Source organism: Pan troglodytes, chromosome 5 (assembly GCF_028858775.2).
Source record: "Pan troglodytes isolate AG18354 chromosome 5, NHGRI_mPanTro3-v2.0_pri, whole genome shotgun sequence".
NCBI lineage: Eukaryota > Metazoa > Chordata > Mammalia > Primates > Hominidae > Pan > Pan troglodytes.
Genome location: NC_072403.2, coordinates 8,192,148 through 8,208,507, shown reverse-complemented (window position 1 = coordinate 8,208,507; position 16,360 = coordinate 8,192,148). Strand labels below are relative to the sequence as shown.

Genomic DNA, 16,360 nt, shown 5'->3' with positions numbered 1-16,360 from the left:
CGTTATCATCTTGCTGTGGGGAATATCTTTCTAAGTAAGTTCCTAGAAACAAAGCAAAATGAAAAGCAACTTGATGGGAGGATGTATTTGTAACATATAAAATGACACGGTGTTGATATCTATCATATACAAAAAGCTTCAACAAATCTACATGATAAACAACCCCACAGAAAATGCACAAAATATATGACAAGACAATTCAGAGAAAAGGAAATAGAAATGGTTAAGCATTTGAAGAGATGCACAACTTCACTAATCATCAAAAACATGCAAATTAAAACAAGATACCACTTTTTAAACATCTGGTTTTAAACAATTCCGAGTTGAATATTCAGTGCTGGGAATGGTCTGTGGAATCAGGCACTTTCCTACACTGTAAGTGGAAATGTAAACTGTGATCACCTTTGTCCAAGGCAGCTTGGCAGCATATATCCTGACACACCCCTGGGTCCTGTACCTGGCATAGATTACATATGGGATAATTATTTGTTCACTTAGTGCAGGATTACTTTCACAAACGGAAAGAGCATGGACTTTGCTATGAGACAGAGAGGGCTTTCATTCCTGGCTTTGCCATTTATTTACTAAATAACCTTTAAGCAATTGACTGTAACTTCCCTATGTTCCAACTTCTTATCTAAAAAAAAAATGGAGATACTTCCTACCTTGTAGGCTGTGAGGAATACTGAAACAATACATGCAGTGTTTCATCTAGGCTACCAACTTATAAGTGCTCAATGAAGAAAAGACTTTATTCTCCCCATATGATTTTCCTGACAACCCAAGAGAAATCCATTTCCTCAGAAAACTTTATCAGCTTCTTTTTACGTTCTCCTTCCTCCTCATCCAACCTTCTCAGAATTGCCCTTAGGCTCTTGTCTTTTGCCAACACAGTTTATTAGACTCTTGCTACTGAGGATGATGTTCATTACTACATCAGTCCTTTAATAGACTTGACTGCTGTGGGTTGAATTGAGTTCCCCAAAAAGGTGTTTAGGTCCTAACCTCTGGTATGTACTAATGTGACCTTATTTGGAAAAAGGGTCTTTACAGATGTGATCAAGCGAAGATGAAGTCAGAGTGGCGTAGGATGGCCCTGACCCAACTCAACTGTTGTCCCTATTAAAAGAGGGAAATTTTTAACACAGACACACACAGGGAGAACATCATGTAACTACAGAGGCAAAGAAGGAAGCAACGTGTCTATAAGCCAAGGAAGGCCAAGGAATGCTGGCAACCACCAGAAGCTAGGAAGAGGCAGACACGATCCTTCCCTAGAGTCTGCAGAGCAGATGTGGGCCTGTTGACACCTTAATTTCAGATTTCTAGCCTCCAGAGTGTGAGAGAATAAATTTGTTTGAAGTCATCAAGTTTGTAGTATTTTGTTATAGCAGTCCTAGGAGACTAATACACTCCTGCACAAAAGGTCAATTGACTAATTCTCAGTTTGGTAATAACCAGTGGAACAGATGGAGATGACACAAGGTTTTGGGTAAGTATGGATAAATCCCCTAAAATATAAACTTGGTTTTTCCACATTAAGCTAGGGTTAGAAAAGGGAAGAATGATTATCAGTCTTTGTGTGTGTGCGTGTGTGTGCGTGTGTGTGTGTGTGTGTGTGTGTGTGTGTGTGTGCTGCTATAACAGAATACCACAGACTAGGAAATGTTAAAGAACAGAAACTTATTTCTCATAGTTCTGGACACTGGGAAGTCCAAGATTAAGGTGCCAGCATATTTAGTCTCTGGTTCCAAGATGGTGCATCATTGCTGCATTCTCCAGCAAGGGGGAACACTGTGTCCTCACATGGCAGAAGAGTAGAAGAGAGAGCGAGAGAGAGAAAGCCCACTTCCACAAGCCCTTTTCATAGCAGCATTAATCCATTCATGAGGGCAAAGCCCTCATGACTTACAGACCTCCCGTTAGTCCACACCTCCCAATTCTGTTGCATGAATTTTGGAGGCATCACTTTCAAACCACAGCAATGTTTAAGGGTCAGATGGGTAAAAAAAAAAAAAAAATTCTAAGGAACAAAACATAAGCTTGTTCTCTCAGTCCACATGGAATAAGGAAGGAAAATTAAGGGTGTGGTTTTCCAAGCATTAAGCTCCAAAGGCCCCAAATTTCCCTGGCAGGGTGCCAGATGATTGTATGTTCTTAGTGGCCATTAAAGTTCTTCTACTGTGGCTCCAGGCTCCTTTCTTCTTCACTACTTAGTGGTCTAGAGAGATGTAGCAATAAAAATAAATTGATCAAAATTAGTTTAGATGAGTTGGCTAAAACAAAAAATGTATTGAGTTGCAAGGAACAGAAAATCCAGTTAAGGTGATTTAAAAAATAAGGAATGTACTGTCTCACATAGAAATCTAAAGGTAAGAAGTTTCAGGGTTGGTTACTGTCGCAGCTCAATTATGTCAGGATTCTGAGTTGCTTTTGTACAATTTTTGACTTTCCCTTCATAGTCATAGGATATTCGGTATAACTCCAGGCATCATACCTACAGAACAACCCCCACAACCAGAAAGCTAAGTTTGTCTTTGCCCATCTCTTTTCAGGAAGGGAAGCCCTTTCCAGCCCAGCATACTCGGTTGTGATGAACTCTGAGCTATCAGAGATAATGGACAATGCATGCCCATGGCATGGTACACACTTTCTTGTTTTTTTTTGGTTGTTTGTTTTCTTTTTTTTTTTTTGAGACAGAGTTTCACTCTTGTTGCCCAGGCTGGAGGGCAATAGCACGATCTCGGCTCACTGCAACCTCCGCCTCCCGGGTTCAAGCCATTCTCCTGCCTCAGCCTCCCAAGTAGCTGGGGTTACAGGCACGCGCCACCACACCTGGCTAATTTTGTATTTTTAGTAGAGATGGGGTTTTTCCATGTTGGTCAAGGTGGTCTCGAAGTCCCAACCTCAGGTGATCCACCCACCTCAGCCTCCCAAAGTGCTGGGATTACAGGCATGAGCCACTGCGCCTGGCCTAGGAACATAACTTTCATTGTGACCATGTGACTATGCATGTTTGATGCCTGGCTTTATTGTATAATGCACCAACATGGCATTAGTTGCTCAGTCAAAATTTGTACATGGAATCTGGATATAAATCTAGGTGATGTTCTTGTGGGAGGTAGTTTTAGAAACCATACATAGTAATTACGTTGCTTTTCCAAGTCGATATATTTAATAGTCTTCACAAATAGCTCCCCCAATGAGCTGTGCCTCCTATGATTCACCCCTTGAATCTGGGCTGGCCTTGTGACTTACTTTTGACTAATAGAATGTGACAGAAGACACACTGCATGACTGCTGAGCCCAGACCATCCAAAGCCTTGCAGCTTCCTCCTCGGACTGTTGTAATGTTTACTTTTGTGAAATGAACTACCACGTGTAAGTCCCACCACTCAGACTCCCACACTGTGAGAAAGCCCAGGCCAGCCACACAGCGAGGGCTTCGTGGAGAGAAAGAAATGCTCAGCCAGGCCCTCGCATTCTCGTCATCTTAACCCAGGCAAGAGACATGTGCATGAAGAAGCCATTTTGAACTTCTAACCCAATCAAACCTTCAGAGGATCCCAGCTCCAGATGCCATCTGACTGCAACCGGAATCACAATCCCAAGTAACAACTTCCGATCTGAGCTCAGCCAACACATAGAACCACAAGAGATAATAACATTTTTTTTTCTTTAATTAAACCATCAAATTTGGGGCCTCCAAAAAGGGAATGTGATGGACAGGTCCTACGGTCAATAATTTTCACCTCTTGTTTATGTCTTCTTAACATTCCCCTCCCCTTGAGTGAGGGTGGGACTTATGTTATACAAGGCTCTGTCTTAGCATACTGGACTGGGAGATGCTTTTTGCTGGCTTCATGCAGTAAGTAGCCATGTTGAGAAAGCCCACATTGTAAGGAGCCACAGGTGGTCTCTAGGACCCAAGACTGGCCTCTTCTGATGGCTACCAAAAAGCCAGGGTCCTCAGTCATACATCCACAATGGAGTGCTACCACCAACCTAATGAACTTGGAAGTAGGCTCTTCCCCTGTCAAGCCTCCAGATGAGAATATAGCTCATCTGACACCTTGACTGCAGTCACATGAGACCCTGAGCAGAGGACCTAGCTGAGTCATGCCCAGGCTCCTGCCCCACAGAAACTAAGATAATAAATGTGTATTACTTAAGGCTGCTATGTTTGTAGTAATTTGTTATGCAGCATAGAAAACAAATGCAAGAGGTGAGTGTATTTTGCATAAGGAAGAGCTATGAATTGAAGTGGCCCAAGGATGGCCTGAGATAGTTTTCAAAGAGGGCCACAATCAATTCCTTTCCTCTCTGCATATTTGTGCTGCTCCTTAGATTGAGATGTGGAATCTAATTCCTTCCTGTTGAGTTGGACTGGTCTTGTGTCTTACTTTGTCTAGTAGAATGTAAGAAGAAGTGATGTTCTGAGACCTCAAGGCTAAGTCATAAGGAGTCTTGCAGTTTTTTCCTCAGTCTTTTAGAACCCTATACTTGGTAGTACTGACTCACCATGTAAGCTGTCTCCCACGCTGAAGGGACCATGTGGAGAGGCCATAGAGAGGCCAGGGAGAGAGAGGCCTGGCCACTTAGATTCTATCTGAGCCCTGCTTTCCAGACTTCCCTGTCAAGGCACGAGACTGTGAGGGAAGAGTTAATGAACTCTCCAGCCACCATCTGAATACCACTGAGTAACTCCAGTTAATGTCACAAGGAGCAGAATAACTGCCCAGCAGAGCCCCGTCCTAATTACCCATAGAACAATGGGCTGCCATCAGGCAGGATCTGGATGGATCTCATACAGGAAAGGCTGAATGCCTTCAACACTAACCTGAGGATATCACCTATAGGAGGTGGGCAGGACGGACTCAATGGCAGAATAATTCCACTTATTTCATCTCAGGGGCTAGGGTTGCATAACATGGCTATGCCTAAGTCCTTCTTTGACAAGGGGAATGGAACTAACATGATGGCTTTAGACGAATCAGGATTAACTCCCTGGCGTTTTCACTGAACACTTTACTTGGCTGAACACTCCTTCTGTTGGGAGCCAAGCCATAGTATCTGTCATGATGATTTGAAGCCATGGTCATTTTGCCAGGATCCCAGCTGATACTGATTTTGCCACAACTATCTCCACTGCTCACTGGCTGCTGAAGGTTCCATCTTCACTAGCGCTTACTGCTTTTTGGTGAGGTTCCCAAAGGAGCAGCTTGCTTTTTTAAGACTTAGTTTGCTTGAGAATATGGAACAAATTACCCCAGAGTTGCATGTCAGGATTATTTAGTGATCCTATCCAATGTCAAGTCAAAAATGGGTCTTCTCACTAACATTTAGGACACAATCCAGGACAGAGCCCAGATACTCTTCAGCACTCTTCTATCCTAGGGCGAGTTTCCCAAGGCATGCCTCCTGGAGGTTGATGAAAGATCTCTCTTAGTGGGAATGAGGGGGCCATTTAAAAAAATTCATTAGGATCAAAGTTCTCTTTCCCAGAAGGTCTAGCAAATTCTCTATTGCATAGGATTCGTGATGCTTGCCTTTATAGTCCTAGCATTCTCATTATGCAGATTAGGCCCTTAGCCAACCCTTTACCAGTCATCAAAAATGACTGGAAGCCATTACTAGTTGAAGTGGACTGAGCCATGAGGAGCCTGAGATTTATGACAGCATCTTGAACATGTTAAACATATTAGTACAAAATGGTAAGGTTTCTCTGGCATTACAGTGCTTAGAATTAGCAATAAGACCAATATCTTCACCTTGAGGCAATTTTGACACATTATAAGAATCAGACTAGTAACCAGGAACTGGAAAGTTTCCATAGCAGTCAATGGTGTTTTATTACCTCATCTATTTTAAAGAACAATGTATTACTTCATCTCTAGTGTTTTATGTTATTAGAGATTCACTTTTATTGAGCAAGGCTTTAAGAAATGTCACAAAGGGAGGAGTGGGCATAGGCATGTTCTCAAATCCTGAGGGGAAAATGCTGAAAATAAGCTCCATGGACGACTTAAACCTTCACATGCTTTTCCTCTCTGGGTTTGATGCTGCTAATGGAAAAGCAATGCTGTGCTCCTTGAGAGGAGGTTCTAATTAGACAGTATAGCAATGATTCCAAGGCTCTGCTCCCTGGGTTTTAGCGCATTGAGAAATTGAGATTATTAGAGTGGAAAACCTTCCCAATAAAATGTCCCCAATGAAGTTTTCTAGCTTGAAGACTATTGGTCAAAAGAAAAAAAAAAAAAGAAAAAAGAAAAATTAAAAAACAGAGGAGTAGGCTCAGTGCGGGGGCTCATGCCTGTAACCCCAACACTTTGGGAGGCCAAGGCAGGTGGATCACTTGAGGTCAGGAGTTCGAGACCGAGCGTGGTGGCACATGCTTGTAATCCCAGCTACTCAGGAGGCTTAGGCGGGAGAATTGCTTGAATCCGGGAGGCGGGGGTTGCAGTGAGCTGAGATCAGGCCACTGCACCCCAGGCTGGGTGACAGAGCGAGACTCCATCTCAACAAACAAAACAACAACAACAAAAACCCAGAGGAGCTAGAGACAAAGTGACTTAGGCTTACATACATAGCCTGCTGTAGATAAGGTATACACGTGGCCCAGAACTCATACTTGTAATACTCATTTGCCTGAAGACAGCTATCTGATGGGAAACTGTATGAGTGAGGATGTAAGAGAAAAAAAATAAATGTGTTCAATTATTTTGAACACATTTATTTTTCCTTTTCTAAATACATCATTCAAAAAACTTGCTGTAGTCTGATTTCATTTGTAGGATGGTATATTCCAAAGTTGAGGTGGCAGATTTCAGGAACTTCCTAGAAATTTTAGAGCTATTGGCCGGGTGTGGTGGCTCATGCCTGTAATCCCAGCACTTTGGGAGGCCGAGGTGGGTGGATTACCTGAGGTCAGGAGTTTGAGACCAGCTTGACCAACATGGAGAAACCCTGTCTGTACTAAAAATACAAAAAATTAGCCAGGCATGGTGGCACATGCCTGTAATCTCAGCTACTCAGGAGGCTGAGGCAGGAGAATCTCTTGAACCCGGGAAGCGGAGGTGGCGGTGAGCCGAGATCGCGCCATTGCACTCCAGACTGGGCAACAAGAGTGAAACTCTGTCTCAAAAAAATAAAAAGAAATTTTAGAGCTATCTCATTGCCTTTTAACTCTGCTTCTAAAACCCTGCTGCTTCTGCTATGCATTCTAAGAAAGATTTATGCGATGTATTTTATTCCAGTGGAAAAGCAGGGATCTAAGTTGTCTCATGTCCAACAAAGTTGGATTGTCTCAGATTTTATTTAAAAATCCAGTGCTTCTATTCTGCTTATTACCTGAACTGGAAAACTGGTATAAATCTTGAAGTTGAAGTTCAGGGAAAGTAAAAAATAATAATAATAAAAAAAATAAATGGTCTCTACTTCTCCACTGGATGCTTTCTGTTGCCCCGACCCTTCCCTCTCATTCATTTTCATGCACTCAGGAGGTCATCTCTTTGGTCTTCCAGTCTTGGTTAAGAGCACTGGGTCTGAAGTTTGAGCCATGTCAGCCAAGGGTTAGAGCTGGACACAGAAGCCACTATAGGGATCTCAAGTAGAAAGGGATTTAATACAGGAAATTCTGTATTTAAAAAATCTGGCAGTCTAAAAAAAAAAAAAAAAACTAAACATGCAATGATCACAGGACCCAGCAATTGCACTCTTGGGCAAAGTGAAAATGTGTGTTCACACAAAAACCTGTACGTGAATGTTCACAGTGGCTTTATTTGTAGTGGTCCCAAACTGGAAACAGCTGAGATATCCTTCAGTAAGTGAATAGTTAAACCAGCGACTGTACTGCCATACTATGGAATGCTACTCAACAAAAAAATTAATGAGGCCGGGTGCAGTGGCTTATGCCTGTAATCCCAGCACTTTGGGGGCAGAGGTGGGCAGATCACTTGAGGTCAGGAGTTCGAGACCAGCCTGGCCAACATGGTGAAACACTGTCTCTACTAAAATACAAAAATTAGCTGGGTGTGGTGGAGGGTGCCTGCAATCCCAGGTACTTGGGAGGCTGAGGCAGGACAATCGCTTGAACCTGGGAGGCAGAGGCTGCAGTGAGCCGAGATCGCACCACTGCACTCCAAGCATGGGTGACAGAGCAAGACACCCTCTCAAAAATAACTAACTAACTAAATAAATAAACAAACTATCCATACACACAACATCTTGGATGATGACTCTCCAGAAAACTTGAATGACAAAAGCACATTTCAAAAGATTATTCATTTATAATGCTTAAAAAAAATTGAGACAAGGTCTTGCTCTGTCACTCAGGCTGGAGTGCAGTGGTGCGATCATGGCTCATTGCAGCCTCAATTTCCTGGGGTCAAATGAGGTCCCAGCATCCCCAGTAGCTGGGACCAGAGGCACGTGCCACCCTGCCTGGCTAGTTTTTATTTTTTGTTGAGCTAAGGTCTCGCTATATTGCTCAGGCTGGTCTCAAACTCCTGGGTTCAAGCAATTCTCCAGACTTTATCTCCCAAAGTGCTGGGATTACAGGTGTGAACCATTCCACTCAGCCTATAATACATTTTGAAATGACAAAATTTAAAAATAGAGGACAGATTTGTGTTTTCAAAGGATGAGGGATGGGGGTGGGAGGGAGGTGGTGCAGTTATAAAGGGGTAACATGAGGTGTCCTGGTGGTTTTAGAATCTTGATGGCGGTGGTGGATGCATGAATATATACATGCAATAAAACTGTATAGAAGTAGGCCAGACATGGTGGCTCATGCCTGTAATCCCAGCCCTGTGGGAGGCCAAGGCAGGAGGATTGCTTGAGCCCAAGAGTTCAAGACCAGTCTGGGCAACAAAGTGAGACTCCTGTCTCTACTCAAAATAAATAAATTAAAAAAATAGCTGGGCATGGTGGCTCATACCTGTAATCCCAGCTCTGTGGGTGGCCAAGGAGGGAGGATCAATTGAGCCCAGGAGCTGAAGACCAGCCTTGGCAAAAGTGAGACCTCGTTTCTACTAAAAATAAGCAAATTAGCTGGCCATGGTGGTGTGTACCTGTGGTCCCAGCTATATAGAAGGCTGAGGCAGGAGGACGGCTTGAGCCCAGGAGGTTGAGGCTGCAAGTGAGTCTGGATGACAGAGTGAGACCTTGTCTCAGGCAAAACAAACCAAACGGTACACAAGTAAATACACATACTCTTGCACAGATGAGTACAAAAACTGAGGAAATCTGAATGAGATTGGTGAATTCTATCAACGCCAATATGCTGCTTGTGCTATTGCTCTATAGTATTTGAAGACATGACCATGTCACTCACTGTATTTCTTAAAAATACATTTGAATCTACAATTATTAGTTGAAAAAAATATTTATGAGACAGAGGAAGAGAACTCGGAGGGCCTTCAGTTGTTGATGTCAGGACATTACCGCCATAGCTGAAGGCCAGAATTCAGAAAACCACTCCTGCTGCCATGCTGCTCCCCCAACCCAAGTGGCTCTCATGCCCATGAAAATGGTGACTAGACCCAAACTTGGACTCTAACTGCCATTAATCCTTATGTCAGTTGGACCAGAAAGCAGAAGAACGGCTTCTGTTTCACTCCCACCTGCCAGATTGAGCAGGAACGCATCTAATTGACAAAGCTCAATTTGCTTCCTATATATGAGATGCAAAATGGTCTGGGACATGTGGCTTTGAGCACTCTAATTTTTCCAAAGAGAGTATGGAATAGGGAGTTGAATGAGCATAATATCTACCATAACCAGCCACTAGCTATGTGGCCTTGGGCGAGTTTATTAATGTTTCCAATCCTCAGTTTCTGACTCTATGAAATAAAGATCATCATCATACTGAGTGTGGACAAACTCAAATTGTTTTTCCCCTGCTCTAACAAAACACCAATCAACAGAGAAGACTTCTGTGACCAAGTATGCATGGGATTTCTTCCCACCCACAAGCAGGCAATCAATTCTATAGGGCACACCAGCTGGGTGCCCTTCAATTCCATTCAACTCTGACACTGTCTCCTTGGAGATAGCATCAGATCCCACAGGTCAAGGGCTCAGTCCCCAATACTGTGCCCCCGCCAACTTCTGATGCCAATTGCAAGCCCCAGGTTGTTCTACCTGTGCTTCTGACTGGCCAAAAAGTGGGCTTCACGTGACCCCCTTCTTAGGTTTATTAATCTGAAAGAGTGGCTCACAGAACTCAGGGAATCTCTTACTCAGGATTACCAGTTTACTGGTATGACAAAGTATATGACAAAGGATGCAGATGAGGAGATGTACAGGGCAAGGAATAGGAGGAGCTTGGAGCTTTGGTGCCCACCCTGAAGTGTCACCCTCCATGTACCTCCACGTGTTCAACTATCTAGAACTCTCTGCACACAGTCCTTTTTGGGTTTTTATGGAGGCTTCATTATGTAGGCATGATTGATTAAATCGTTGGCCATTGGTGATCAACTTAACCATCAGCTTCTCTCTCCTCCCTGGAGGTTAGGGGATGGGGCTGAAAGTCCCAGCCCTCTAATCCTGCATTGGTCTTTACAATGATCAGTTTCCACCCTGAAGCCACCTAAGGGCTGCCAGCCAACAGTGAACTCACTCATTACCCTACAAAATACATCGCTTTGGTGATTCTAAGCATTTTAGAAATCGTATGCCAGGAAAACGGAAATGAAGACCAAATATAGATTTCACCACAGCAGACGCACTTACCTCCTGGAGTTGGCTGAGATGCAGCACGCCGCCCCACACATCTCACACGCTCCCTCCACCCATGCTGGCCATTAGCATGGTTTGTGCAATCTGAGAAAGAAGATCAGCAAATGTTCCATGTGAAAAGCAAAGGAAAGATGTTTAAAAAAGGAGAGGAGAGAGAATTTTAAAGGGAATGCTGGAGAATCGTTCTTGAATAACTGGCACGCACTCAGTGGCAAGAGATGGGAAAGAAAGAAGTGAAAAATGTTATTCCACATATTTAGTCTTGTACAGAATGATTGACTTTTATCCAATTAGAGGACTTGGAGTTGGAGGCCTCACTCTTTTCTCCATATTTTGTATCATATTAAAACAAATATGAAAATGTTATGAAAAGTCATAAAATGATTCAATATCATATCCCTTTCAGATTATAGCCCCTTGAAGATTATTTCTCCTCTACTGCTATACCCTCAGCAGCTAGTATGTTTCTGGAGATTAGCCAAGTTTGTGAGTAAAGGTATCAGCATCAACAATTAGCTACCAAATGTATTTGCTTCTTCTGACATACCATGAAGTCACTGTATAGTATAGCCAGTGTCTGTCAGTTCAACCACCTGCTTGTTAACATCTTTCACTGGCCTCCTGGAGAAGGGTTACTCAGCCTCAGCACTATTGACATTTTGGGCTAGAAAAATCTTTGTTGTGGGGGCTTCCTGTGCACTGCAGATGGTGAGCAAAATACTTAACTTCTACTCATTAGATACCTATAGCACAACTCCATTTGTGACAATCAAAAATGCCTCCAGACATTGTCAAACGTCCCCTGGGGGCAAAATCACCCAGGGATGAGAACTGTGTTAGAGGAAAACACAACTGAGCCATCACCCTTAGAGCTTTCCACTACCGCTGGTCGCTTTACTTCTAGTTAATGTAATCTTCTTATGCTGCCCCAGACCCTGTGCTGACTTTGTTCAAGTTGCCCTAATGCTACTGGGAAAATGACAACAACCTCCACTACCAACCTCCTCCCTCCGAGCCCACAAACAGGTAAAAAAAAGAACCTCTTTTCCCTCTAGCTGTCAATTATGGGTTGAATTTTGTCCCTCCCCCAATTAATATATTGATGTCTTAACTCTTAGTAGCTCAAAGTGTGACTGTATTTGGAAATAAGGTCATTAAAGTGGGCCCTAATCAAATGTAACTGGTGTTCTTATAAGAACAGGAAGTTTGGACACAGACACACATATAGAGAGAACGCCATGTGAACATGAAGACAGCCAGCTACAAGAAAAGGAGAGAGGCCTCAGAAGAAATCAGCCCTTCATCCTAAACTTCCAGTCTCCAGAACTGTGAGGAAATAAATTTCTACCGTTTGTCACCCTATGGATGGTACGTTGCTGTAGCAGACCTACCACCTGTCTTCAGAAAAGTTCTCTAGAGAAATAGCCTTTATTCTTCAAGCTTCCTCTGACCTAACATTTCCCATCATTTTGTAAATATTTTCAGGCCCTAATAATGTTGATTTTATTTCCATTTTTCTTCTACTGTCACACACTTCTAGGGCAGGTGTTTGGTGGTGTGACAGGAAATTGACTGGTGTCAACTTCCAGTGTTTGTGTGATAGGAGGTCTCAAAACTACAGGATAAATGTGTCATATCTCCCATAAGTATCAGTTTTGCTCAGTGATTTTTTTTTTTGAGATGGAGTTTTGCTCTTCTTGCCCAGGCTGGAACGCAATGGCAAGATCTCGGCTCACTGCAACCTCCTCCTCCCGGGTTCAAGCGATTCTTCTGCCTCAGCCTCCAGAGTAGCTGGGATTACAGGTGCCCACCACCACGCCTGGCTAATTTTTTGTATTTTTAGTAGAGACGGGTTTTCACCGTGTTGGCCAGGCTGGTCTCGAACTCCTGACCTCAGGTGATCCACCTGCCGCAGCTTCCCAAAGTGCTGGGATTACAGGCGTGAGCCACTGCGCCCGGCTTGCTCAGTGATTTTTTTAAGGAAAATGTTAAATAATTGGTTCATGCATTAATTTAAAGCGTATTTACATGAAAATGAATATAGTTTTAGCATATTCCCGTATATTTCACAGACATTTCTAGCTTATAGCATGTTCCTCTCAATGGAAGTGTTCCCTCTCCTCAGCTTCAGGGTCTCTTCATCACTCAGAGGCAGCATCAGATGTTTGTTGAGCCATTCTCCTCATAGAACGCAGAGGAGAGGCCAGGTGTGAAACCAGACCAGTCTATCTATAGCTAAGAAATATTCCTAACGGACCTCGCGGAGCGCGAGAGGGAGGTTTCAAATGTAATCCTGAGCTTTTTCTGATTTTGGGGTTCCAGGTCTGCTATACATACTCTTGCACGTTATATTGGGCACAGCCCTAGTAACTCTGTGATTTGAAATGGTGATCTGAGGTTATCGATTAGGGAGAGGAATGTGGACAGAGAAGCAGAGCAACGGAGACCGGGAAGTTTCCGTCTGTGTCCTGGATTGCAGCCAACTGCTTAGGCACACACACCTGCTGCCCTCCCGGCTCTGAGTCACCTCCTCTCCTCTCCCTGTCCAACGAGCAGCTGCCAAATGGCAGCCAAATCCAACAGATGTAAGCCGGGACCCCACCTGTGTTTGAATTACTTTCTTTGAAATTTGCCACGTCCAGGTTTATTGACCCGGGCAGTCTTTTCAACATTTCCTTATGCCGCATACGGGTGGGGCTAGGGGCTTTCTTGTGCAGTGGCAGTCCTCAGAAGAGAAAACTTTGAATTCAGCTATTTGGAACCTCGTTACTGGTTCCGAGCCTCAGGAAAGGCCAGAAGAGCGAGAGCCAGCCTAGTTAGTCACTCCCACATCTGTGACCCCCGTTTACGGGCCTTGTAACGCTACTGCCCTTCAGGTACCATAAACCAGGCTTCTCAAAGGGCACTGCAACAGGTTTCCAGGAATTATTTATCAAAGTCCATGACCCCGGCCCTGTGACCCCTGGGTTTGAAAATTCAGACCTTCAGCCTAACGGAGAGGTCGGCTCAGTGTTCCTCCCAGCATCCTCGGGCGACATTAGGGTCCTGGGAGATTCGGGAGGCCACTGCGTCCAGGCCCCCCACGGCCAGCCAGGCGAGAGGCGGGACGCGAAGCCGCGGCCTCCTTCCTCTTCCCTGAGGCGGTGGCGGCGGCAGGCCCCGCCCCTCCCGCGCGGTGGCCGTCGGCGGAGGGGCGGGGCCTCCTACAGCGTCTCCGGCTGACGCGAATGACGCTGCGCCAGTCAGGCCGCAGCCCCGCTGCTTGGCCCGTCGGGCCCGCCTTGGCCGGCTCGGCCCGCCCCCGGCCCTCCCTGCACGGCCTCCCGTGCGCCCCTGTCAGACTGTGGCGGCCGGTCGCGCGGTGCGCTCTCCCTCCCTGCCCGCAGCCTGGAGAGGCGCTTCGTGCTGCACACCCCCGCGTTCCTGCCGGCACCGCGCCTGCCCTCTGCCGCGCTCCGCCCTGCCGCCGACCGCACGCCCGCCGCGGGACATGGCACACGCACCGGCACGCTGCCCCAGCGCCCGGGGCTCCGGGGACGGCGAGATGGGCAAGCCCAGGAACGTGGCGCTCATCACCGGTATCACAGGCCAGGTGAGTGCGGGGGCGGGGGCGCGCCGGCCGAGGCAGCCTGGGCACGCGTGCTCTCCCTGCGCGCCGCTACTCGCGGGCTGCGGTGTCTCCAGGAACAGCCCTCTCGGCGTCCCGGAAGGGGTCTGCTGCCGGGAGGTGGGACGGAAGGTACGGTGCAGTTAGTGTGTTGCGTGTGGGGTGTGCTGGATACATCGAGTGCCTCTGGTCTTCCTCTGGGGGCTGTGAGCGTGTGTGCCGCGCGGGATGTCGCGCTCACACCCGGGCAGGACCGCCCGCTCTCACCTGCCCCTCAGGTGACCGCAGCGTCTCTTCCTCCAAGCCCATGTCGTGCTTCGCAGCTCCTAGTGCCGGAAAGGGAAAAGAACCGGTGATCAATGAACTTGCGGGTGAGGTCTTCTTGATGTGTCTCGGCTCAAGGGGCGCTTACCTGCTAATGTTTGGGAAGCAAGAAAAAGGGTGCTTTGCTGGTTTCGTCCCCTATCACCGGATTTCCAGATAGAAAAGAGAACATGAAAGAAAGTAATGCTGTGGAGTCACCCACTAGGACACGTTTAGGAAAAAGAACTTTAAAAACTTTTTAAAATCACACCAACTTCTGAGATTCAGGTTGACACATTTGGAAGTGTATCCGAGACACACTGGTCCGAAAGTGCGGCTAGTTCCATTTTCAAAGGAATAAGTTCGTCGAGTAAGGTAATCAAGAGGAGGTCTTCGGAATGTCTCAGGCTAAGCATGGCTGGTTTGTGAGGGTCGCCTCTTAGAGGTGTTGCAGTAGGTGGGATCCGACCGCGGTGTCTTACCAAGCTGTGCTGTTTTAGATTCAGTGGTCATGAAGTAATCATGCGCACATATTGCCGTAGAAAGAATGTGATGTGTGTGCTCCTGGGTATCTCTGGGTGGTGGCCAATGTAACACTGAAATAAAGGTGATAATGGCTAATACATATTGTGTCTATCATGTTCCAGTCGCTTGCCTAACATTAACTCATTTAGTTCTCATAACAAACTCTTTGAGGAGGTACTTTTATTATCTCTATGGATGTGGAAACTGAGGCATGGGAGTTTGATTTGCCAGAGGTTAAACCGCTGGGAAGTGTCCAGTTGGTATGGAAACTACTCTCAAAGTTCTCTAGTGTTAGAAAAGGCTAAGTGGGCAGGAGGCAGCGGCTCATACTTGAAATGTCAGCACTTCAGTGTGCAGAGGCGGAAGGATTGCTCGAGGTGAGGCCAGGAGTTTGAGACTAGCCTGGGCAACATATTGAGACGTTGTCTCTACAAAAAAATTTAAAAAATGAGGCAGGCATGTTGGTGCTCACCTGTAGTGCTAGCTACTCAGGAGGCTGAGGCAGGAGGATCACTTGAGTCCAGGAGTCTGAGGCTGCTGCAGTCAGCAATGATGGTACCACTGTACTCCAGCCTGGGGCAAGAGAGTGAGATCCTGCCTCAAAAAAAAAAAAAAAAAAAAAAGGAGAAGTTGAAATTGGCCAGATGCACAGTCACAGAATATTACACAATTTCAAGTATTGAATACCTGATTTACTGCTGGTTATTCATGCATCTTGCTTTGCTTAAGGTAATCATAATAGACAAGAGTTTGAAAACTAGTAAGAGGTGGATCTGAGTTTGAAAACTAGTAAGAGGGCAAGGATCTGAGGTTGAGAAATTGAATCCTTGAATTGAGGCAGTAGGACAGGTCAGGGCCTACATACTGTCCTCCCCCTTCTCTTTGTTTTCTAATGCTGGGACCTTTCTGCAGATGATTCCCTTTTTTCCATTTTGTCAGACTGGACCTGAAGCTCAAATGTTTACCAAGTTTACCTAATCTCTGGAAAGTAGAGATTTTATTTTAGTATTGTCAGGAAATTAGTTAAGATTAACATCTTAACTAATGTGCTGTGTTGGTGTGGCCTATACCAATTTACACGACCAGCAGTATGAATCAGTGCAGATTAGAAATGGAACCTAATTTTGACTTTTAAGAGCAGTCATTTGGCTGGAAATGAGTGGCCAGGAAGGTATGGAAGTGGGC

The 16,360-nt window shown here is 45.3% G+C and overlaps 2 protein-coding genes across 36 annotated transcripts in view; one reads left to right on the top strand and one right to left on the bottom strand.

The window, feature by feature from the left end:
- The window catches only part of LOC134810163 (serine/threonine-protein kinase Nek4-like), a 232,505-nt gene extending 218,570 nt beyond the window's left edge, over window positions 1–13,935 (bottom strand). For 28 of the 31 annotated variants that reach the window (XR_010157500.1, XR_010157494.1, XR_010157501.1 and 25 more), the window contains exons 1-2: window positions 13,723–13,935; window positions 10,735–10,824 (exon numbers count right to left, since the gene is read on the bottom strand). The gene's annotated coding sequence lies outside the window, so the exon portion shown is untranslated. The remainder of the gene's footprint in view (window positions 1–10,734; window positions 10,825–13,722) is intronic. The other 3 variants (XM_063812058.1, XM_063812051.1, XM_063812054.1) reach the window with 1 other exon arrangement.
- The window catches only part of GMDS (GDP-mannose 4,6-dehydratase), a 679,307-nt gene continuing 676,870 nt past the window's right edge, over window positions 13,924–16,360 (top strand). For 4 of the 5 annotated variants that reach the window (XM_063812047.1, XM_016954804.3, XM_063812046.1 and 1 more), the window contains exon 1: window positions 13,938–14,332. In XM_063812047.1, the coding sequence (XP_063668117.1) occupies window positions 14,231–14,332 (102 nt within the window). In that variant the 5' untranslated portion in view covers window positions 13,938–14,230. Of the gene's footprint in view, window positions 14,333–16,360 lie in introns of all 5 variants that reach the window. The other variant, XM_016954803.3, reaches the window with a different exon arrangement.